Here is a 24,286-nt window from a genome sequence, read left to right as displayed (position 1 = left end):
TGTTTTAAGTTTACTGTTGTCCCTTTTACTGGTCGCATAGGTAGCACGTATGTTTCACGCTTATTAACCAGTCAGTGACAGTAAAGTAATAACTCTTAACTGAGAAGTCACAGACACACTTGCCACGCATTATGCACATGAGAATGTCCATAAATCCATTCAGTTTTTAAAAATAAATAAAAGAAGAAAAAAAATCACAAAAAGTTGTGGAAAAACTTGCAAAAAAAAGGATATATATATATATATATATATATATATATATATATATATATATATATATATATATTCGCTGCTGATATTCAAAGCCCAGAAAATTATATTCTGTACAGCCTTAATCTATGCTTGTGCTATGAGTTAATTACAGTTTAACTGATTGATTTTGTTGTTTCTTTTGTAGGTTTCTGAAGACAGACCTAGCTATGCATTGGAAGTGTAAGTACTGGTTGTTTTCTTCTGAAAAGAGGACTCAACTATTCAAGCACTACCGCTTAAAACATGGAAGCTACGCAAGAACTACTCCAATTCCATGCCTCCACACAGATTGTCTGTGTTCATTTAAGTCATTTAATGCCCTGAAAGTGCATTTAACAAGAAATCACTCCCATGAAGTACATGATGGGCAGACGAGTGGAGCTGATGAAATCCCTGTGATATTCAATTGTCCTCTTTGTAATTTCGAAGAACCCTGCACAGAACTCATTTTTTTTTCCCATTTGCGCCAACATCTTAAAAATAAGGAAACTGTGAAGTGTCCACATGAAAACTGCATTTTTGAGAGCAATGTCTACTCAACATTTAATGCTCATAAATGCAAAGACCATCGGCTTCCCAGTCAGAAGCGGTTGAAGCCTGACATTGCCATGCGCAGCACACCTCCTGATTCAGATCCAGGCGTGTCACAAGATGTGCAAGAAGTTGAGGATTTTTCAAGTGATCCTACAGACCAAGACAAAATTGAGGCAGAAGTTCAAATCGAAAATTTGGATCATTTACAGCATCAGCTTGAGCATAATTTAGCCTCACTCTTTCTTAAACTGCAGGCAGTCTTGCATTTAAGTGACATGGCAGTACAGGAGGTAATTCAACAACTAAATCAGCTTGTTCTTCTCTCAGAGCCCCTTTTGCGTAATGCCATTCAGCAAATTCTGAATGAACACGGTGTCAGTGACGATTCAGTCGTGAGAAAGATTGTAAATGCTGTCAAAGAGAATAACTTGTTCTTGAAAATGACTGATGCTGGCCAGTCACTCTCCACAGCCAGTAAAAGAGCATCATATTTCCAGAGGGAATTTCCTACGGTCATGCCAGTTGAATACAAGCTTGAAAAAGACTTACAATCACTCTGTTATGTGCCAATTCTGAAAATGTTACAAAAACTTTTAAACAGAGCTGATGTTCTAGATAAAATTCTTACACATGAGTGCACCGTTGATGGATACAACACTTACAGAGATGGCACTCACTATCGCGGGAATGATTTTTTTAAGACTGAGACCTTAAGGATTGTGCTCGGCCTTTACATTGATGAGTTTGAGATAGCCAATCCTCTGGGCACTTCCAAAAAGAAACACAAACTGTGTGGTATTTATTGGGTTCTTGCCAATATTCCCTCAAAACATCGCTCCTGTCTTCACTCTATCCAGCTAGCAATATTATGCAGAGCAAGTGCAATCAAACAACATGGCTATGCAGCTGTCCTTCACCCACTTCTTCAAGACCTGGTCACTCTTGAAAAACACGGGGTCTATGTTGAGCAGTTAGGCGAGTGTGTGAAAGGAACTGTGCTCTATGTGTCAGCTGATAACCTAGGTGCTCATTCTTTTGCTGGTTTCCAGGAGAGTTTCACAGTGCAGCACCCCTGTCGATTCTGCATGGTAAAGAGGAGTGATATCCAGCAAAGAGAGGTCCGATCAGGAGCATTTGAGTGCAGAACCAGCCAGGATCATGACAGGCAAGTTTCTGAAGTTTTAGAGAATCCAAATCTGGTGAAAGAGTATGGTGTGAAAGGTCCTTGTGTTTTAAGCGACAATTTGGAACATTTCCACACTGTCAGTGGGTTTCCACCTGACATAATGCATGACCTCTTGGAAGGTATCATCCCTGTTGAGATGTCTCTGTGCATTAATGACTTGATCTCCAAGAAGTACATCACCCTTGAGTCCTTGAACAAAGTCATCAAACATTTTCCTTACAAATTCACAGACAGAACTGATCAGCCCCAGATTGTCCCTGCCACATTTGCCTCTAGAGGTACGATTGGCGGTAACGCCCACGAAAACTGGGCACTCACAAGACTTCTCCCACTCATGATTGGTTTTGATGTCCCAGATAATGATCCAACATGGGAAATTTTAATGCTTTTGAAGGACATCTTAGAACTGTCAGCATCATTTAGACTAACAGAAGATTCTCTTGATTTCCTTGATGCAAAGATCTCAGAGCACAGAGGTTTACTTTTAACAGTATTTCCTCACTTCACATTGCGCCCAAAGCACCACTTTGTGGAACATTATCCACAGTTGATGAGGATGTATGGGCCGCTCAGAGATATGTGGACAATGCGCTTTGAAGGAATGCATAAATTCTTCAAACAAGTCATTCACAACACAAAAAACTTCAAAAACGTCACACAAACTCTGGCTGTCCGGCATCAAAGAATGATGGCATATCATGTGGACTCCTCCTCATTTTTCAAGCCATCCATCCAAATGGACAAGGTGTCACTTTCTTTGGTTTCATCTTTACCTGAGAATATTCAGAACTTGTTGAAACAGAGGTATGCATCTCAGAACACTGTCCTTGTAGCATCATCTGTGAGCGTTGATGGCATCAAATACAGTTCAGATATGATCGTGTCTGTTGGTGCTTGTTCATGCCTACCTGATTTTAGGCAAATTCACAACATCCTTGTCATTAACAGTGATGTTTTGTTTCTGTGCAAACATATGACATCATGGTATAATGAGCACCTGCGTTCTTATGAGCTATGCAGTCATGCGTCATCAATGTCAGTCAACATGCTCTCTGATCTGAATGACCCGTTTCCTCTGGCAGCCTACAGAATCAGGGGCAGAACATTTGTTACCCTTAGACACTATATTTTGTGCTGATCGGATGCTGACGATTTTGATGTCAAGTGTCATGAAGTAACTGATTTTTTTTGTATTTTTTTAAATCCTCTGTAGAATCGCAACCAACAATGGAGACGAGGACTACACTAAGGATAATTTTCCATGACAATGACATAAGAAAAATTACACTCTCTGCAAAACCACACACACTTGACTCTCTTTTGGAACAGCTTGAGGAGAAGCTGGGGCTTCAATATAAATTCTCCCTCCAGTATGAGGATCCTGATTTCAATAATGCCCTCGTCAACCTCACTGACATTACTGACCTGCCCGACAAACCCACCCTAAAGATAATCGCTCTGGTTCCAACCCCCACACCAAGCACAGCCAGTACGGATGACACAGAGATCCTCTCTTTGTCCTCCCCTGAAAGTCAGTCATCTCTTACTCGGTTTCCATGGCCAGACACTTTCGAAATTCCTTATTTTCCTGTGGACATCGAGTACAGATTACGTCAGGGAAATCTTCTGTATATGAGAGACAAGACATATCTACAAGTACCCAGGGACATGAAGCACGAGATACTTGAAAAGCTTGCAGAGGCCATTTACAGCTCCAAGGCATATCCCAGCGATCAAGAATTCAATGATGTTGCAACTGCACTGATTCATAAACATCCATGTCTCATTGAACCAGGCTCTGCCAATGGATGTAACGGATGGAAAAATAGTATTAAGTTCAAAATGGGCAACTACCGGACCAAACTGCGTCGAGCTGGATGTACAGATGTGGCAGTAAATGAAAGGAAAAGAAAAGGGCAAGCTCCTCACACAAGCATCAAAAGACCCAAACGGTTTGAAATCAATTTTTTACCCAATTTCCCTGATGGTGAAGATGAGACCAGTATAGAGTCCAAACGAAAGGAACTTGTAGAGGAGATGAGGAAACGGCGTCCAACTGCTGCTCTGATAACCAAAAACATGGACTCTACTTTTGCCTTGAGAAGACAAGAGTTGGTGAACTTGGAACCTCCAGTGAAGGACACAATGGAAAGGTGGCCAGCACTCTTTACAGAGGGTCAGGTAATTTAAAACTCTTCCTATCTTTTATGCATTAAGTTTTTTAGTTCTCATATAATTCATTGTTTGTCACATCTTTTATTAACTTACAGAATTAGCTTCAGTGTCCTGCTCGTGAAAAGTAGTACTTAGAGCTCCAATATCACTATATCTTAGATATTAATTTGTCATACTTTTCCGTCAGATTCTGGCAGAGTTCTGTCGCTTGTCAAGCAAAAACCTGAATACAGAATTCTTCAAAGAACTTGACAAGTACATCCCTCGCTTCTTTGAGATTTTCAAGAGCAAGGGGGGAAGTGTTGGCCAGAAACTTCAGAAGTATCTGCAACAAGTCAGACCAGAGGTAAGTTTCTCAGTTACAAAATAATACATTTTTTATCATGGGGAACAAAATACACAACCCCATTGTGTGTGCAGAGCTATTAATTGATTGTTCTTTACCACAGGAGTGATGTGTGTTTGACATGATTTTTCAGAGTGCAGATGTTACCGCGAAGCGAACGGCAGTCCTCCGTGGCCTTCCTGTGATCCTTGGAGATGAGAACACAGACTTCTTCAAGACATGCTTTGTAAGTACACCACAGGATGTCCACTCTATTTAATTCTGCTCCTTATGTTACTTTGATTGCTTTAGTTTTAGTTACTAGTTCTTCCACTCAGCCTGAATCAGTGCTACTGTACTTCTTATGTGATGACCTATCCCCAATCAGAACACTTTAAGTGGTATCTGCTGTCTTTCAAAATGATTCAGTCGCAGTTCTCTAGCGTCACCCCATGTGAAACCCAAACGTCTTCAAGAACAAAAAAAGTACAATGAATTTCACTTTGCTGATTTTAAGTAGAGGGGTTCTACTGATATCTCTTATGACCGTATGAAGAGCAACACATAGTTAAACGTTAAATGTTGTGAACTTTCCCTTGCAACAACATCAACACTTATTTATCGCTGATGCTCTTGGAAAATGCTTTCGCTATACCGTCGCAGGAGGCTGATGAGTGGACTGCCATAGGTGTGACAGCTGCAAACTGTAGGAGTTTCACATTCCTGTACTACACTGGAAGTTTACTCATCAGCCTCCTGTGGTAGTAGCGAGTACATTGCCCAGAAGCCGCAGTGATGAAGAAGTGTTACGTTGTACTTTTAGTGGCTGTCTTGTTTTTTTTGTCATAAAAATTCAAGGTGACATCTGATATGTAATTTTGGTGTTATTGCTGCTATTGTTGTTAGGACTGCGAAGACTCAGACATGTCCCACACCCCCATTGGTATCCTGACCATCATTCCTGAGGACAGACAGGCCTCCCCTGACTCACTGCACCTTGAGTCTTCAGGTACTGCAATCATTTTGGAAGGAAGAATTGTCATGGATGACATTGGAAATCTTCCACATGCCATGTGCTTGCTCTTTGGACTTACTTACGCTCTGAATTTGGAGTACCCTCAACAACTGAAGTACACCTTTGACTTCATCCAAAGGGTGCTTCTCTCACTTGGACATAAATCCCTAAAACCAAAAATACAATCGCTCAAAAATCTTCTGATGCAATGAGTGAATGTGTTCACGATGTGAATGTGACGTGACATTATGGGTCACGTTGATACCTTTACCCTTATTGGAAAAGTGATATTTATTTCTTGTTTGATCCTTTTTTGTGGGAGGGAGTCTCATCGCACTTTCAGACTACTAAATGGTTTTATGTTCATGAGGAGAAATATGAACACCTACTTTCCTTTTAGCTTTTCTTTTTCCTTTTGTGTTAATTTTGACATGATTGTGGTGCTATTGATTACCAGCATCAGGCTCTTTAGCCAGTTATCTCAGACTTAATGTATGTTGAAAGATATATCTGTTGACTTAAAGTGATAGTTCGGAGTAGATTCACCCTAGGGTCAGTTGAACCGTGACATCCAGCCCAGTAGCCCACCCAAAGTTTTTTCGATCTTGGCTGAACATCAGCTGAGTTACTGAGTTATCCCGAATAGCTTCGTACAAGGGTTAATGGAACCTGGCAGTATCTCCAAAATGACCACACTAAAATCACATGCCATGACACCAAACTTCTACAGGAGTACAAATATGGTCTGTACTCACAAAACGATGCATTTGGAAGTTTGTACATAGTCCAGGAGTTTATTATTATCAACACAAGCCTGATAGCTTCTCTGCAGCTAAAGCTGCGTCGACGTCACTTCCTTGATCTGGGAGCTTCAAAGTAAGATGAGGGTTGATCTACTACTGTAGACAACAAAGTATATGCTATATTCTACATGTTTTTTTTTAATGAATTTTTATGTTGTAGAGTTGTGAATTTATTTTATTAATGGAGAAATTGAGCAGCCTTGCTTTGTTGTCTACAGTAGTAGATCAACCCTCATCTTACTTTGAAGCTCCCAGATCAAGGAAGTGACGGCGACGCAGCTTTAGCAGCAGAAAAGCTATCAGGCTTGTGTTGATAATAATAAACTCCTGGACTATTTTCAAACTTCCAAATGCATCGTTTGGTGAGTACAGACCATATTTGTACTACTGTAGGAGTTTGGTGTCATGGCATGTGATTTTAGTGTGGTAATTTTGGAGATACTGCCAGGTTCCATTAACCCTTGTACTAAGCTATTTGGAATAACTCAGTAACTCAGCTGATGTTCAGCCAATATCGAAAAAACTTCGGGTGGGCTACTTGGCTGGATATCACGGTTCAAATGACCCTAGGGTGAATCTACTCCGAACTATCACTTATCACTTATCTGTTGAAAGTCAATCTCTAGTGCAGTTCTAAATAGTGATCTTATTTTGCAGTCATGCAATATGTGCATTGAAAACAGAGTTGAGCTATATTTGCTGTTCACTTTATTGATGTTATGATAAATGTTAGGCCCTGTAATTGACAATTGAGTTTATCTATATTTTGTTTCAAACCATAGTCATAGTCGACTGAGGGCTGTTTTAGGGACTCAATATTAGATTGAAGGCGGCCCTAGAAAAAAGTCAAGTGTCATTTTTTTCTGAAAAAGTTTGTTTCCAGGTTAGTGTTTATATTACATACAAAGTATGTAACCACACTTGAGAACTGTATTTACGGTAAACTTCAGTAGTTTTCAGCGTGGACCCATTTATTTGTGTTCAGAACAAAAAGTTTAATTATTAAACTTTGTTTTCCATTCAAACTGTTGTCTGTTGTCTCTTCGTTTCAATAACTTATCACTTTTGGTTCAGCTTACTTGAAAATATCAAGGCAATCGGTTTCCTGATATTTTGCTAGTAATGTGAACGCTTAAACTTGTAAGGATAACTTATTTTTATGAGTACTGCTTAATTAACATAACTCACAAGTTTAAGTAGTCACAATTGACATTTTATAGTCAACCTAACTAATCATTTTGAGTTAACTATACTCAAGTTTACTGCCATTGTATGAGTTGTCTGAATTTATATTTTATAGTTAACCCAATTAATGATTTTGAGTTAATTTCACTCAAGTTTACTGCCATTATCCGAGTTGTCTAAACACAGTTATTTCCAGCTATAACACCTTAAAATGAATTAGCTACTTTACTTGGAGATTTTGAGGCAATCGGTTTCCTGACTTTTTTTAAGTAAAGTGAACTTATTACAATTTACAGTGAAGGGTTGGAAAAACAACACTTTTATCACGTAGAACTGTTTAAAACAATAATCATAACACAAAGGATGAAAAAGAACGGTGCTTTAGCCTATTCAGTCAAGCCGATTAATTTCTTCTGAAAACTGTAACCCATTCAGACCTGATGCAACACACGTGTATTTCTTTCTTGTTGACCTGGAACAATGTTTGTGTGCCTTTACCTGTCAAGCCTGATTTGATGTGAACGTTGCATCATCTTTTTCAAAGACTATGTTCAGTGACTAAGTTAAAAGAAAACAATAAGGTTGTCACATTTATAGAAATAACAGGAGACGCAACTGAAGCAAAGCTACTTTTTTTAAGTGTTTGTTGTCCACAGCAGTGAAGCACAGAGGAACAAGACTCTTTTTTTATGTACACCGAACCAAGACAAAGGTAAAGAGGTGCTACATTATGTTGAGGATTTACCATTTACTCCACAACCTGTAGTATCAGGCAATGAGAACCTGATCAGCTCTTCATTTAGGAAATAAATCGGATTCTGGCTGCAAATCTATGTATTTCACGTATTCTCCTGGCTACCACTACATCTCTGATGGTCATTTAAGTGGCAAATAACTCATGCACAGTCGTTGGACCTTACCGGGCAGTTTTCATATCTAGCATGAAGAGCTTTACTGAAATACAGTGTGAGTGTAACCTAACCAGCAGCTACAATGAGACTATGGCTCTGACAAAAGTCATTATTACACTTATTTCGATTGATGATTAAATCACTATTATAAAACGTGGCTATGTATTGGAGGACGTTGTATCTTTTTATTCAACTTCAATGCTTGTGTTTCTTTTTAACACTGAGTTTGAACTTTAAACATAAGTCAGGAATAAATGAAAATGAATAAATGTAAATATACGGGTCTGTGAAAAAAAACAGATAAATAGGTGCTTATCCTTTTTGAGGATCAGTGGATGTAATTCCTCTAGAATTGAATGATTAATGAAAGAGTTTTGTGCTTACTGTTAGTTGTACGTTTAATGTTTTTGAGTCTTGTTCAGACTTATATTTTCTGATTCTGTATATAACTCATCTTGTTCAGTGTCGTGGGGATGAAGACTGAAGCCTGTAACCCTGCTGTCAGAGGCCAAGAGGCAGGATACACCCAGGACAGGCCGCCAGTCCATCACAGAACAACTGTAGACATATAATAGGTTATTTGCCACATGTTCACCTTCACAGCTGAAAACAGGACTAGAGTAAGAACCCTAATATTATCTGGCAGCTTAAATTAAAAGGATTTCAGGAGCCTCAACAAAAGTCTTAAGTACATCTGTGTATCACTCAAGTAAATGGATAATTGTGGCTCACCAAGCAACAAAACAATTGAAAAATGTGCCAACCTTGCAATGCTCTTGAGGATTTGATGTAAATTGTATTTTCAAAAGGCAGTAGTTATTTGCCAGAACAAGACATGCAAGGAAAGTATGTCACGGCAGTTGTAAATTAGGAAATTTGTGCTAATTACAGAAGTTCATGACCGAGTTTAATGTGATTTCGTCCGTGGCTTTGAGGTGGAAAGACTAATTGGAGATCCTTATTATATTCGTGTTAATGCAAAAACTTAAAGGGCTGATCTTAACCCTGGGTTACATTTGTGAGCTTTAATTATAACATTATATAATAGACTTTGCAACAAAATGGCTTAGGGGATGTAATGACGCACAGGTGTGTTTTATAGGTCCGTTCTATGTTCCTTACCCTTTCATTGCCTTATTTTCAAATTACTCCTATTTACGTGAAACGTGAGACAAAAATAGATATTTTTCATTTATTCCTGCTAAGAAAGCCAAAAGCATTTTAGATTTTTAGAAAAGTTACAAAAATCTTAAGCTGTTGCAAAAAAAGAAGAAAAAAAATGTAACCATGAGAGTTTTGCTGGTAATTTCTGTGTAACTGTCTGTGTTTTGCACAGCATCATTTGTTTTATCCTTTTCTTTTTGAGAAAAAACTGGCTTAAAACTAGGCACTTCGGATGTAAAACTCGCAAAGTGTTAATGACATGAGCATTCATCTGGAACTAAGGAAGTGCAGCGGGGATGAAACAACAGATCATTTGAATCACCTCTGCTTGCAGCTTACGAAAATGTGGAGCAGTGTTGTGGAAAAGATGTCCAGTCTCACAAGGCTCACACCGCTGACTTGAATGGGGCCACATAATGCATCTCCAGGGAGCCTTGCCTTATGACAGATTCTACAAGCTCATAAGGCATAACCTTAATGTCAGGAAAGGCCATCTTGAAATTCTGTTGTAGGAGAAATGTGGATGAAGCTCGAGAAAGAATGTATCCAGCCTTCAGTGTTTCAGTTTTATCCGGCCCGTTTCAACAGGGGTGATTTTGGTCATTTTGGTGAGGCTTATTGAGATTGACAACTTATTGAGCCTTTGTCCAGTGTTTACGTCTTTTTGAATCCTTTTACTTCTTTGTGTGTGAGAAGAAACATGTGGTGATGTGATATTTGGCACATCCTTGTTCTTTTGGCTGCTGCAGGGTGCAGGAATCTGAAAAGAAGCCAGCCTCATCTTTTGCTCCCAGAAACCTGCTGTTTCCTGTCCCCTGTGTAAGCTGCCGGTAAATGAGTGGGCTGGTCATCTCATACCCCGGGGCTTTACCTCAGGCTCTTCAGACCACCAGCTGTTGTGTTTAGCACTGAGTCATGCACCAGTTAACATGATGAATCCAGAGAAGTAGAGTAAGGCTTTAACCTCACTGTATGTGTCTTTCTCTTCCCTCCTACCTTCTAATATCAAGCAAGTGTGATGAACTGCACTGACACTCATTCGTAGAATAGTTTCTACCAAACTTTTTCAAGGCCAGAGGGACTTACTTCAAGACGATTCATTTTAGAGGTGTCAGTGATTTATCATGATCAACTGAAATACAACACGTTTAGTACAAACACTAAGCCTGACAGAAGTTGGAAATCATGGGCAACCTATAAATTAAAATCAGGGAAACCATTTAATAGACTTAGTTATATTTAAGTAATTTCTGTTAACGTCAGTGTTAGAAGGCAAGGCCGCAGCTAGTTTCTGGAAGGTTTGCATACCAGTACAACAAACTAAGCATTCACATTCGTGTTCATCTTTTGCTGGCAGTTTTATTCAGTCTCACATCAGCTAGGTTTCCATTCACTCGGGCATCCTGAAGCAATCTGATGAAAAGATGCAAAAAAGAAATGTACACCACAGATGTTTCTATGAACTGGTTTTAAGCAAATGCACTGAACTGTGCAATGTTTTAACACCAATTAACATAAATAGGTATAATTTTCTTATACATATATATATATATATATATATATATATAAGAAAATTATATATATATAGTTTGTTATCTAAAGATACACATTAAACAGCAAGTTTGCTAAATATTTACCAAACAGAGAATAATTGCTGTGATCTTCATTTTTGCCAGTGGACAGGCTTGCATTTCGGATTCTCTGGATCTGTTTTGGACTTGAACCTGTGTGAATAGATTTTTTACATGTATATATCATACAGTTTGTGTACATAATTTCCACAATGACAAGAGAACAGCGTAGTGCTTTCAAACTAAGATCTTTGAATGTAAAGTGCTGCAAAGCGACTCCAGTGAAGTCAAAGAATGACATATAGAACTGGAAACGTGCATCATATGTCCTTGAGAAATCATGTTAATTTAATCATTGAATACTTCAGGGATAAGTAATGAATAGATGACCACTTCAGTGAAATATTAATGAATTAACCCCTGCCTAGCTTGCATTTTCATCCTTCAGTCAAGGAAATTGATATTAGGATTAGAAGATTTTTCACTGAATTTAACAGTTTGATATTACTTTGATGCTCCAAATCTCTAACCTTGATGAACTATTTAAAATAAAGATAAGGAAAGGGTACAAATAAGCTCTGACCAGTCTGGGACTTTCCCTGTATCATTCAGAAATTACTTATGAGTCCATGTACGACACATCTTCCCATGGCGGTGATTTAGGAATTCATTTTATTATGTTCTTAATTCTTCATACAGCGTTCAGCTCAGACTCAGGTGTAATTGTAATTTGAAGAATTGGTCACAGACAGCAAATAATGGCAGAGGTCTGTAGCTGTTCAGCGTATTTCAGGTTTGCTTTAATAGAGAGTATGCATGAAAGAAGCTCATTGCCATGAGCTCCTCTCAAAGGCTTGACTTGTGACTTGATGGTTTATCTTTGACATTTACTGCAGCAGTCTCACACTGCTGGATCCAGATAATACAGAGTATACCATGAGAATTCTGGGTTTTTATAAAACCCTGAATTTAGTTTGTTTTGAATATGACTTTGGTTGTCATTCTCTGACTTGTATATGAGTGATGCTTACAATTTTCGGATCCCATCAATTCAAATCAAGTCAAACCTAATGTAGATGGACATGGTGTTATATCCTCAACACACAGCACTGATCCCCTCAGTGATAGATGAAGACTAAACATTCTGTTTTTAATTGTTATTGTGGTATTCACTACATTTAACATTTAACTGTGCATATATGTCATTGTTAGAAAATGGAAATGGTCCCAGTTCTTATAACCGTGCAGTAAATTCAGCAATAAATGTTCGGAGAAGGATGGAGAAAAGGAGTAGACATAATTATTTAGCTCTTTGGGAGTTTTGCTTACACAAAACATCCATATTGTGTCACCTCAAAGTAAAAACACCTCTTAAATAAAGACACACTGAATGTAATGTAAATGCAATTAACTCATCTGTCATCTTATTATCTGTTAGCCATGCTCTCAGTTGACGTTAATTGAAGCAAGAGATAATAGGAAAAAAAAAGATGTGTTTAATAACACCCACATTGCTGCCATGTTTCAGGCATGCTGTTCATCAGGCTTAAAAGGGGACATGAGAGACATGAGATTGGCAAAAGCACCGCACAGTTATGAACTTGAAGAAATGTCTGATTATTTTCAGTGCATTAAGCTTGACTTTACTGCTTAACACCTTTCTCTGTATCATATATATATACATAAATATATATAGCAGTATATAACATATATATATATATATATATATATATATATACATATACATAAATATATATAGCAGTATATAACATATATATATATATATATATATATATATATATATATATATATATATATATGTTATATACTGCTATATATATTTATGTATATATATATATAGCAGTATATTACTGTCATAGAATTTTCCAACTCCAAAGTTATTTGAAAGTTAGGAAATCTTTTAGCCATCTCCAAGTATGGCAGCATATGGCTGGAGCAATTGTGGGAATTATCTGTGTCATCTTGTTTGGACATATTCAATTTGGGTCTCACGCCCCGGTGGAAATAGTTGAAAGCGGGTGATTTGGGTGATGGAGAGGAGATCCAGATGGCAGAGCAGCAGTAAGATCAATCGAGCTTGATTCATTTTTCCCACTTCAACATGCAGACAGATGTGATTTAACACAGTAAATTGGGTTTTCTTCCAGTTTGTGGATTTCTGTTGACAAGTAATAACACCTTAGAAAAGATGCATAAACTTGCCTATAAAAACTCTCGAAGGTGCATCATTTCACAAGTTGATCCATCATAGTTATAAATTATCATCAATAACCCTACTCAGTTTAATAGGTTAAAGAAAAGATGCTGTTTATTGTTCCTATTTGCACACAAATGTGTACTAATTGTTTTTTTTCTTAATTCCAGGAATAAAGTGAAGAATATTGGGGTTCAGTTAGCTCCTTGACTCCATCTTTGTCATATAAAATCACAACAAAAAAAATGGTGTGGCTATTGTAATGAGAAAAGATTTCTTTCTTTTTGTATAAAACATAATTGCTAAATAGACAACAGTGAGGAGAAGTTGCAAGCAACTGCAGCTCAGCTTGTTGCTGAACCTGTAAAATTCTACACTGGGTTCCACCACTGAGCAATTATATCGGCTCATACAGATTATAATGGTAAAAAAGAAATTTCATAATTTCATGCCTTGTTTTGAAAAATACTGGTATAAACTAAAAATGTTAGTACACCACACAACCCTTTCTTTGAAGCTCAAAGATTGCACATCCCAACAATATGAAGAAAAGCAGAATTATCTTCATGTGTTTCAGTCATGACATGAACAATGACTGATTTACTGTTACTTATAGACAGTCAATACCTTTGATGGTTTCAGCTAATTTCAATACAGTTCAACCAAGCTTAAACTTGTGAACAGTTTCACCTCAATAAGTTTATCAAAGCTTGCTCATAGCATTGCGCATGTTCTGCTAAAGAAAGCAAGATGTTTTTTGACATGAATCAAATTCCCCTCACTGAATTCAAGATATTTTGAAAGTGCCAAAGCTAATTCATCCCAAGTCATTTTATTGTGAGCAGTAATTTAGCTTTGCATTCATTCATGAGAGTCTGGCAGTCACATTGTATTTTTCATGTTTTAACTGAATTGTTTGAGTAAAATGAGTAGCAAAAATAGATGGCGTATATGATGTAGTTTATCATAGAAAGTGAGATTTACCCAGATAATCATTCACCATTTGGTAGCCTACTTTTGCTTTGCATTTTAAATATGGTTTAGATGAAAATTATGCCCCATTACATCCAGATTGTCTTTGATTGCAGGAATCTGTCATTATGCTCATTTTTAACACATCATCTGGGATATTAAGCTCACCACTGTGACACTTTTGGCTCAAAGTAATCTTTTTTTTTCTTTTCATGTAATATTACAATCTGCTCATACAGTTCATCTTTCAGCAACCTTTAATCCTATTTGTGAATGTGATTGCCCTCTAATCTAGGTCATGTCAGCTGAATAAAAGGGCCTATAAATGTGTTTCAGCCCAAACAAAGAAAGGACAGTCACAGCGCAGATGTGAGAGACGGCTTAAGCTGTACCTGAGTCAATAGATCCCAAAGATAGAGGTGTCAACCTTTTACAGGGACATGCGACTCAGGCAGCCTTTTACCAATTACTGTCCAGTGTGCTGAACTTGGCTTGAGCCATTTAGTAAAAAGAGAGGGTGGGAAAGAAAAATGACCAGCACTGTCACAGAGTATCATTTGCTGAAGTTCTCAGCTTTGGAGGTTTGTTTATTTTGAGCCTGTTCTGAATCACCATACATCTTGCTGGGAAACTAACTCTTCAAAGAAAAACATTTTCATGGAAATATCAATAACGATATTCTAATTATGCTTTGGATGAACATTAACTTACAGAAAGTGCGGGATAAAATAAAGGACTGCAATGACACTTGTGAGGATGTATGGGGATCTTCATCTTTTGCTTGAGGTATGCGTAGACAACGTAAGACGTTTTGACTGCTGCACCCCCCACATCCACAGCAGAAGCCATCAGTTTTTAAGTGTTTTGACCCCTCCACAGTGGTGATCAGTCACTGTGGGATGGTGGTAGATTTTCAACTAGCACTATCTCCTCATCCTCCCCCCTTCAGGCTTCTCAGTTTCCAGACATTGACATCCTTTGTGCTGCTGGTCTTTTGTTGCTCTGGTAAACTTTAGAGCTCAATGCAGTGTTGAAAAGCCTCGCTTTTCCACCCGCACTGGGAGTAGCCGTGTCTGCCAGCCTGTACCAGCATCATTTACATGTGAATTTAAAGTTATATTCACATCACACATGATTACATAAGAAGCAACAGCAATGTCTTTATTATTCAACTCACATTCACATCCTTGTCAACTGTTATGTTGCTTCATGTTCTTTCAGTCACTTACTGAACAGACTCCCGTCAAGTCTATTTCAACCTCTGCTTGGTCAAATTAACTGCCCCCAAGTTTGCCCGTGTTATGATCATTTCAGTAATTGATTAGCGCAAGGTCTTACTTCTCTGTGCCAGCAGCATGGAAGGGGCCGATCTTCCAGACAAGTAAAAAAATAGCTGTGTTCAAACGGTTGCTGGATTGTTCACAAGGTGTTTTTCTTTCTTTCTTGTAAATCAAAGTGGCTTGAATGATTTGAAAAGTGTGGGAAGCACTGATGCATGTGTTCTGTGATTTTTGTGTAATGAGCTAGTCTCTTTTGGGAAGCTGAAAATGCAACAGCATTGTGACACAAATGTTACTGTAGACTCTAAAAAAACAAAGTAAACATGTAAGTATGTAAGTAGAAAATGCTGTGCTGTATTCATCATTCATATATATTAAAATAAATAAAATTTACTAACATCAAGATAGAATAATGTGTTAAAGTGTAACTGTCGCAGTGTTTTTAAGAATCCAGTGGCTTCTTGGGCTTCTGATTTAGTTAGACCATGCTTTCACACTGTGTGTGCCAGATATCAATATTCCTGTTGGTATATAAAGTGATACAGGAAAGGAAGTAATGACTTGAACTGAATCAGCCTTAAAATAAATTGAGTTATGGATATCATAGGAGACCTGGCTGAAGTAAACTCAGTTGGTGAATTGGATCTGTTTTAGGTCTGTGCTCTCATTTGAAAGCAATGAGTTTATGTGCACATTGGTGCTTTGTCGCTGTAGCGCAAAGAAAAGGCAATATTCCATAAGACTGGAACAGGAAGCTGGTGCTAGATCAATGATAATAACAGTGATTAACTCAAGATGGTGCTTCCCACTTACTGAGCATGGCTCTGCTGTGGATGATATCCTGGAAACAGATAAAAAAGGAGCCTGATCTCAGCCTAAATGTGGGTTGCTTGCACTGTATACTGTATAAACTTGGCTCTTGTTGGCTCTGTCTAGTAAATTGTTTCAGGAACGAGTACAATATATGTTGCCACACTCAGGAGAAATTCATTTAATTTACTGCATTGCATCTTTTTTTCATGAATTTTCTCTCGAATTCAATATCTGTCGGCTTGTTTGGCATAGAGCTCTGGCAGGAATGTCCTCACTTTATAAATTTTGGCAAGAGCGGTTAGGAAATGTACCAGATGGCTCCGCCCATATGCAGTGTGCCCTTTGGCCAGGTAGACTAATGAATCCTTGTGGGAGTTAATCTGGCATTAGACCCTCTATGGGGAAAGAAGCCACTCTTTTCCCGTAGCTACTGTGAAATAGTGTGGAGCTTTTACCTGTAACATATGTTCACAGTTATGGAGAAAAAAAAGTGTTTTTACCGTTTTATATCGTCCAGAAGATTATTGGTTAAATGTCAATTCAAGTACATATGAAATTTTTTTGATGATGAACCCTTCTGTCTTTGAGCTGAGCTTCGGTGATGTTCTTGGATTGGAACTTTCCGTATTAGAAACAAGTTATTCTGTTTATATTTATTTTCCTACAACAAATAAATGTGTTGAGCTATCAAGTGCCTTTTCCATAACTAAAGTTGCACAATAGATCTGATCATTTACACAGACAGTAGGGGCAAAGATGTTCGAAACTCATGCTTTGAGAAAGAAAATTTGAATGTAGCACCTCCTCTTGACCTTTAAAGTTTGATGTAATTGATAGTATAACCTACTAGCTATAATTATTATGATTCAAGTAGTCAGCGTCCAGTATTATTATTCTAATATATTCTATAAAAAAAAAAAATGAATGATTAAATACAAATTGTATCATCTCCAAGAGGCACTACTTTTCTTTTTTTTTTTCTTTGATTTTATCCCAACTTTAGTTAAATGTGCATTCAATTCTAACTTTGGTTACATATTCTGCATTTCATGTTGGCCAGTAAAGACACAGGAACATTTTTTTTGTGCTTTATCTGCTTGAACATAAGTTCAATAAATTATAGATTGAAAATTAAAGATATACGTTTTTGTTGCCGAACACTACCAACCATCAAATGTAATTTCTGTGCAAAAGTTTTGAGCCACCCTTAATTTCTTTGTATTTTTTTTCCAAGGAGCCAAACTTTTATAGACAATTTTAAACTGTTCTTGAGCAATAGTTCTCCAGACATTCTGAAGGTTTTTCAAAGTTTTCTTTTTGGCATTGGCTGCTTTTTCCCTCATTATTCAGTCCATTTCTTGTGTCTTCTTTTTTTTTAGAAGTTTTTCGTGTCAAGTCACTTAACACTTAATTATGAATAATTCAAGCATGAAAAGACTCCTTAATCAAGGGATGAACTAGTGTTCTGTCTACACATTACAGACGATATAGCAATGAACCAATAATATTTTCTTTTTTATCTTTGGGCACTTTGTTCCCCATACAGCCACAAAGATATTGTCCCTATTATTTTGTTGCAGCCATGTAAAATGACAAAGATAACACAGTTTGACACACGTAAAATAGTATATTTGATACAACAAAGCAATTCCCAAAGAGCTTTTACCCGAAAACTTGAAGTGTCACAGCATGGTCTGCAGTGTATTCTTGTAATGGTTTTAGAGGCGCTGCACTGGCGGCAACCTACTGCAGAAGCTCTGACCATATTATGTCTTGCATGGTTTTTTCTTCTTTTCTGTAAGAACACCTATTTCTTTTTACGCTGGTTTGGATGCTGTGCTGTTAAATAAGTTCTGCTGGTAATTCTGGCACTATCTCATAACTGTTATGATGCGTAACCATGGCAACTGTAAGTTTTTTACATGTAGAAGCAGCTGAGAATATATGGGCAGACTAGAAACTGCAGACAGTAAAGGAGGAGGGATTGCAGTGCTTAACATACGATGGTGTAATCCTGGACTTTTACATGGGAAGAAGTGTCTCTGCACCCTGGATGTTGAATGGTTCACTGTGAGATTCTGTCCATGTTGTCTACGGAGAGAGTTCACCTGCATTACCTGCCAAATAACACATCTATCCATTCATGACTATAGCTGAAGATTTTAACTGCTGTACTCTCTGCTGCATTTTATCTATTCATAAGTTTGTCAACTATTGTTTTTTAATATGTTTATTTGGTTATTTTTGCCTCAACTATTTATACTGAAATATTATTGAATAAAACTGAATTGAAAACTTGAGGAAACTGGATGAGTGGAGGATGAAAGAAAAACCGAGATGAACAGTAGATCAACAGTATTTGAAAGTGAAGTTTCAGAAATAGGGAAAAATTCAGACCTTCAGTTGATCCATCTACTGTTCACCAAAGCCTCATCAGAAATGGTCTCCATGGAAGGGTGGCTGCCAAGAGGCCATTCTTATGGAGGGGAAACAGGGAGAAAAAGCTGAGGTATGCCAAATGACACAAGAACTGGACTGAACCTCAGTTGCAACAGGTCTTATGGAGTGATGAATCCTCCCCAGAGCCCGGACCTCAACATTGAAGCAGTGTGGGATCATCTTGACAGGGAACCGAACAAAAGGCAGCCAACATCCAAAGAAGAGCTATGAAAAATCCTTCAAGAAGCCTGGAGAATTATTCCTGAAGACGAATTAAAGTAATTACAAGAAAGCTCGTCTAAGAGGGTTCAGGCCGTGTTGGAGAATAAATGTGGTCATAGGAAATATCGACTTTCAATCTCATTAATTCTTCAAAAGTCATGTTTTTGATTTATATACTGTATTTCGATTTATTTTTCTGCAAATGTTTAGATAAAATACTGCAGCTATTTCCCAGTTTACCATGTATATAAAACGACGGGTGGCTCAAGACTTTTGCTCAATATTGTGATACACCCAATAGGTGTTGTAACAACTGCTTTAAACCACAACAACCCAAGCTGATATAAATCAAGGGTTAAGGGGTTATCAGCTTATTATTACATTTACGCTTCTCTTTGCTTGTCAGATGAGTTTTTTAGGGGATTCTTGTGATTAAGATAACAAGATGCTTGTTGAAGATTATGGTCTGAAATCAAATGGCTAAATTTCAGATGAGTATCAGATTTTTTATCGGCTCAACACACCATCTTACAAATGGTACCAAAAATGAATACCATTATATAAAGTGTCTGGAAAGGTACCACTGTTTGTAGAAAGTGTAGAGGGCATTTTTTTTTTTTTAAATTGGGAATAATCAAAGCTACTCTCAAAGTCACAAAATGTTTCAGAAACCACAATGGAGGCATTAAAGATAAAGATTACTGTTTTTTTTTTCTGTATTGAAGAAAATAGTTGCAATTGTTATCAGCAATAGTTACTGTGCATGTTGTTCATTTTAAAACCAAAATAACAGTCTTTGTCCTCCACTTTAATGGATGCAAAGCCTTTCTTAACTCAGATTCTCTGTGTGTTTACTGGGGAATGTGCCACAGTTGTTGAGCTTTGACATAACATGGCTGCGTAGCAAACTGAGTTCTGCTTCCAATTTTAATGATTCGCTGCTGGAAAGATTAAGAAATGTGCCATCCTTTTTGCCTTCCCATTAGACATGAGTGCTGCATGTGCCTGAATATGAAACCTCAAACACTCCGAGTACATATGACTTTGATATCAAGGGATATGAAGCCAAAGGGAACTGAGGCTGAATACAAGGAATATGTGGGATGACTATCCATTTCCATATATATCCATAGGACTATCCATAGGACTATCCATTTCTTCCCAACGACCTATATATGGCCAACTCCATTAGTAAGCAGATCAGAATGCGTGGTATGTTAAACATATATTCCACATACAGTATAAAATAATCTTGAAGTCACATTTATAATGTATTCAGAGAGCTTTAAAATTTGTGAAAGCAGGTGTATCTGGATGGCTGATTGCTTGTGTCAAATGTGCATCTTTCTTCATGTTTTCTTTCTCCTCTAATTCATCAGCGTGGATGTGAACACGTGCAAACTAGAAGGCAATTTCAGGTAATTGCAAATAATAGAACAGTTCAATCAAGCTTTGGAGTTTGAGAAGTTAGTGATCCAGACGATCCGAACACATCTGTGCCTCAAAGAAACTAAACCAAACAAAAATAAGTGATTGCATTTGAAAGCTAAAACTTACTTATGCCACACTATTTTTTGTCATGAAGAAACATCTGAGCTAATGTCAGAAAATCCCCAAAGATTAGCATTTGTCCTGCCTTGCTTTCTGTAATTACTTACAATTAAATCTCTGATCAGCTCATTCTGAAAGCTGAGCAGCAGCGCCTTCTGACATCTGGGCTCGACGCAGCTGCAAAGACAGAATGGTACATTATTAAGTTGGACCAGGTTAAGCATATGACAGCATTTATCTGTACAAAACCACGGTGTTTACATAACTATTTGCTTCTAAATTAGATGAACCTGTGAGTAAATAATGTATTATGTATGCGTGTATGCTTGAGTGTGGTGATCCATGAATTTGTGATCATGTTGGGAGTGTAATGAATTATGGATGTGGGTAGATGTGCCAGACTTAAAGCTTAAGTCTGTGTTGTTTCACACCTGAAATGGAAGTACGTTTTTTCTCTATCTCTCTGAAAAATCTGAGGTTACGCAAGTGTCTCTTTTTATTATATTAGCACTCCTAGCAGTGCCGTTAGTCATAGCCCTTGAAAAATGTGTTTCATTGAAGTGTTTCATTGTGTTTATTGAAGTGAAACATAAGATTCTTTTCTTTTCTTTTGACACTTCATCTGTTATGTTGTCAATTTATTATAACAAATTACCAACAAGTCAACACTCATTTAATGTTGAAAAAAGTTGAAAAGTTTCAGCAGAAGAAACAGATTTGTTAGGATTATTTGGCAAGGTATTTTAACAGATGCCATGCATGTCCACTCTTCTAGTCTCCCTTTTGCCTCTTTTCATCCATGCTTTTCCTTATTATCCATCATGATGTCACAGTAGTAGATGTTCACATTAAAGTAAGGCAAAGTTTTAAATTAGGCAAACATATTTAAGGAAAGACTAAGAAGGCTGGTCAGGAGAGCTTCTCAGATCTTTTTTTTAATAGAGAAGACAGCAGGCAGGAGCCTTTCCCAGCTGCCATTAGACAAGAGGCAGGATAGACCCCAGACAGGGCACCAGTCCATCACACGGCAAGCATGCACACAAACTCTCTCCACAAACGCCAACACGTTTAGTTGATTTGTACTTGTACTTGATTTCATGCATTCAACTATGAAAATATCGGCAGGGGTGGCTGGTGCCTATCCCAGCTGCAAATTGGCGACAGACAGGGTACATAACTTATGTCCCTAACCTATAGTGTTAGTATAAGGTCCCTAACATAAGTTTTCCAACCAGTGTTAATCCAACAAGTGTCTAAAAGTAGCAATGGACTTTCATTCTTCCCAAATAGCTGGTACTCGATGCTAGATAGCTGTCTTTTTTTAAATGCACCAATGCTAAACGCTAAATCATGCATTAAAGGGCTGCATGAGTCATGCAAAGCTACTCCAGTTGAGTATCACAGTAAAATACTAAGCTGTTAAGGTGGGTAATAGGTCCCCTTTAACAACTAAACGGCCTTGTTTTTTTTCCACTCAATTCTCCACTTGCTAACAGCTCTGATTGATCAACACCCATTACCATCGGCAGGGTTAATGAAAGTAATCTTGCAGAATCTTGAAAAAATAGTAAGGTTATGATTTTAAGTTGATTGATTTTTGACATTCCAAATTTTAGGTTTAGTTTGAATATTTGGGTTTGTTGTGTGAATGTTGTGAAAGTATTTTTTTCCTAATGCTGCTGGAGACAAAGTTTGAGCCAGTACTGTGCAACTCCAGTGAAAGCTAGCTCTTCTGCAGCAGGCACACATTTCAGTACCTCTTCTCTCTCAGTAAGGGATGGTAGAAAGGGACAATGGCAAACATTTATGGAAGAGGTGTTTGGACGTGTTATCTGTGTGGTTTACCTAGAAGACTGCTGTGCACTGTGTGAGAAGAAAGTAATAAAGTTGTCTTTTTTTTTTTTGGAACTTGATAACTCCATTTTAGTCAGATGCCACTGCAGTTGTTATTAAATCAAATTAACAGCCAAGGATCTTGAGTCTAAATAGTTATATTTAGGACAGCTGAAATAAACTTAATGTTCTTAAGATATAGTTGTTATAACATATAGGAGGAAATTAATATTTCTTATTTTATTCAACTGAACTAGCTCTATTGTTTAAAAAAAAACCTTGATACTTGACAATCACTTACGCTTTAATTGTTTCAATCATTATATGTCTGCATTTTTATTGGCACTGTTGGTGTTGTATCTTACAAGCTTAAGATACAGAGGCTGTGTACAAGTGATCTTGCATGGGGTGCAGTGTATTTACTCTGGTTTTAAATTTCATCTCGGGTGCTAAGCAAGCAAGTAGAACAGGACAGATAAGATTTAGATTTGGGGACAATAAGTTCCTTTGCTCACCGAGGCTTTTTATCTTTGTTTTGTTTTTAGAAACAAAGCTCACAATTTGAAAAAGAAAAAAGGGGAAACATTTTAGAAAATATGTAGTAAAGAGTTTTTAACATGTTTGTTGTGATTGCTGAACTATTTTGGCATGACTAGTGTTTGTTTTTCACTGTTTAGGATGGTTTCTGTAATATGGATAGGAGCCTGAAAAACACATCAGGAAAGAAGATGGGATAATGTGACAAAGTAGGGGTCACAACTTCATAAAAATGCAGCTCACACTCATGCCTGCTGCTTACAAATTCGCATTTAATGTTGGTTTATTCAGTATTGGAATCACAGTTTTAAAACCGGCCAAAATGCCTGTATATGTTACATTATGTGTATATAAAAGAAATAAGACTGAAAGACGAATAGAGTGGTGCACAACCTATGACAGCTTAAGCACCACAGATTCCTTTCAGCTGTCATTCACACTTAAGGACAGCTTTGCCTTTTATCATTTTTTTTCTTTTTCTCTTTCTTTTGCCAAGCCCTGGTGGTCAACGGTGGTATTCCACCTACTCCAACAAGTTAAGGCAATTTATTGGATCAGCAGAGACTTCAAATTGAAAGTGACATACAGCATGTCAGCAGCAGGCCCCTGAATGCAACAAAAAAACTGTTTTTCTTGACTTATGCATCACTATGACAACTGAGTGCATACCTACTCTTGTGCTAAGCTCTTTCTTGGTCAGCTATTTGAGGTCTTGGATAACACGATAAACGATTGAAATTAGGTGTTTTCTATCAACCAGTCATCTTTAATTGACTCCTGAAAATAAACACTCCTCTTTTTGAAAACAAAGAGTGATCTCGCTTATTGCAATATGCATGCTTTGATGGTTATTTTGTAAAAACCTGAAATAAGATTATGAACAGTAAGCTGTATGAATTTGTATCAGTATGCTTCTCTTGATTTTTAACCTGCACTCACAAAATGTCGTTTTCCTCTGCTGGCAGGTGTCGAAATGATCACTGCTTGAACAAAGTTTCACTCACAGTGAAGCTCCACATATTGGCAGTCCTGTGACGGTTGTTGTTGCATAAACATTGCAAACTTTTCAATTAGCAGAGAGAAAAAAGAGCCTAAAGAATCACCAAAGAGAAAGTGACTGGTGCATTTCGGCTTACTTTATGTTTTTAGAGAATTTGGCCAGAGGCTTGAGCAATACTCCGGAGAAATGGGTTTATGTTGAACTGTTGATGGTGCACCTCATTACTGGAGCTTGGAGCCTCTCTACGGACTGATTACGGATTAAGCACATTTGAAAGTGCTAGCACGTACATGCTGCATCCTC

General features: G+C 37.6%; 2 protein-coding genes across 4 annotated transcripts in view; both read left to right on the top strand.

Moving 5' to 3' along the window:
* Positions 1-24,286, top strand: part of gpc6a (glypican 6a) — a 155,682-nt gene that overhangs the window by 7,822 nt on the left and 123,574 nt on the right. The window lies entirely within an intron of this gene.
* Positions 1,227-5,851, top strand: LOC142382907 (uncharacterized). The gene is made up of 5 exons (XM_075469046.1): positions 1,227-2,250; positions 3,186-4,153; positions 4,335-4,493; positions 4,627-4,719; positions 5,379-5,851. The coding sequence occupies exons 1-5, from the start codon at positions 1,227-1,229 to the stop codon at positions 5,697-5,699; spliced, it is 2,565 nt and encodes an 854-aa protein (XP_075325161.1). The 3' UTR covers positions 5,700-5,851.

Source organism: Odontesthes bonariensis, chromosome 1 (genome assembly GCF_027942865.1).
Source record: "Odontesthes bonariensis isolate fOdoBon6 chromosome 1, fOdoBon6.hap1, whole genome shotgun sequence".
Taxonomy (NCBI): Eukaryota; Metazoa; Chordata; class Actinopteri; order Atheriniformes; family Atherinopsidae; genus Odontesthes; species Odontesthes bonariensis.
Note: the sequence above shows the minus strand (reverse complement) of the source record. Positions and strands in the feature narration are given on the sequence as shown.

What these genes read in the sequence shown, in the direction of transcription:
- LOC142382907 (XM_075469046.1), top strand. Translation starts at nt 1,227, where the DNA reads ATGACTGATGCTGGCCAGTCACTCTCCACAGCCAGTAAAAGAGCATCA. An exon ending in TGCAACAAGTCAGACCAGAG is followed by an intron (nt 4,494 to 4,626) that starts GTAAGTTTCTCA and finishes ATGATTTTTCAG; the next exon opens with AGTGCAGATGTTACCGCGAA. An exon ending in ACTTCTTCAAGACATGCTTT is followed by an intron (nt 4,720 to 5,378) that starts GTAAGTACACCA and finishes TATTGTTGTTAG; the next exon opens with GACTGCGAAGACTCAGACAT.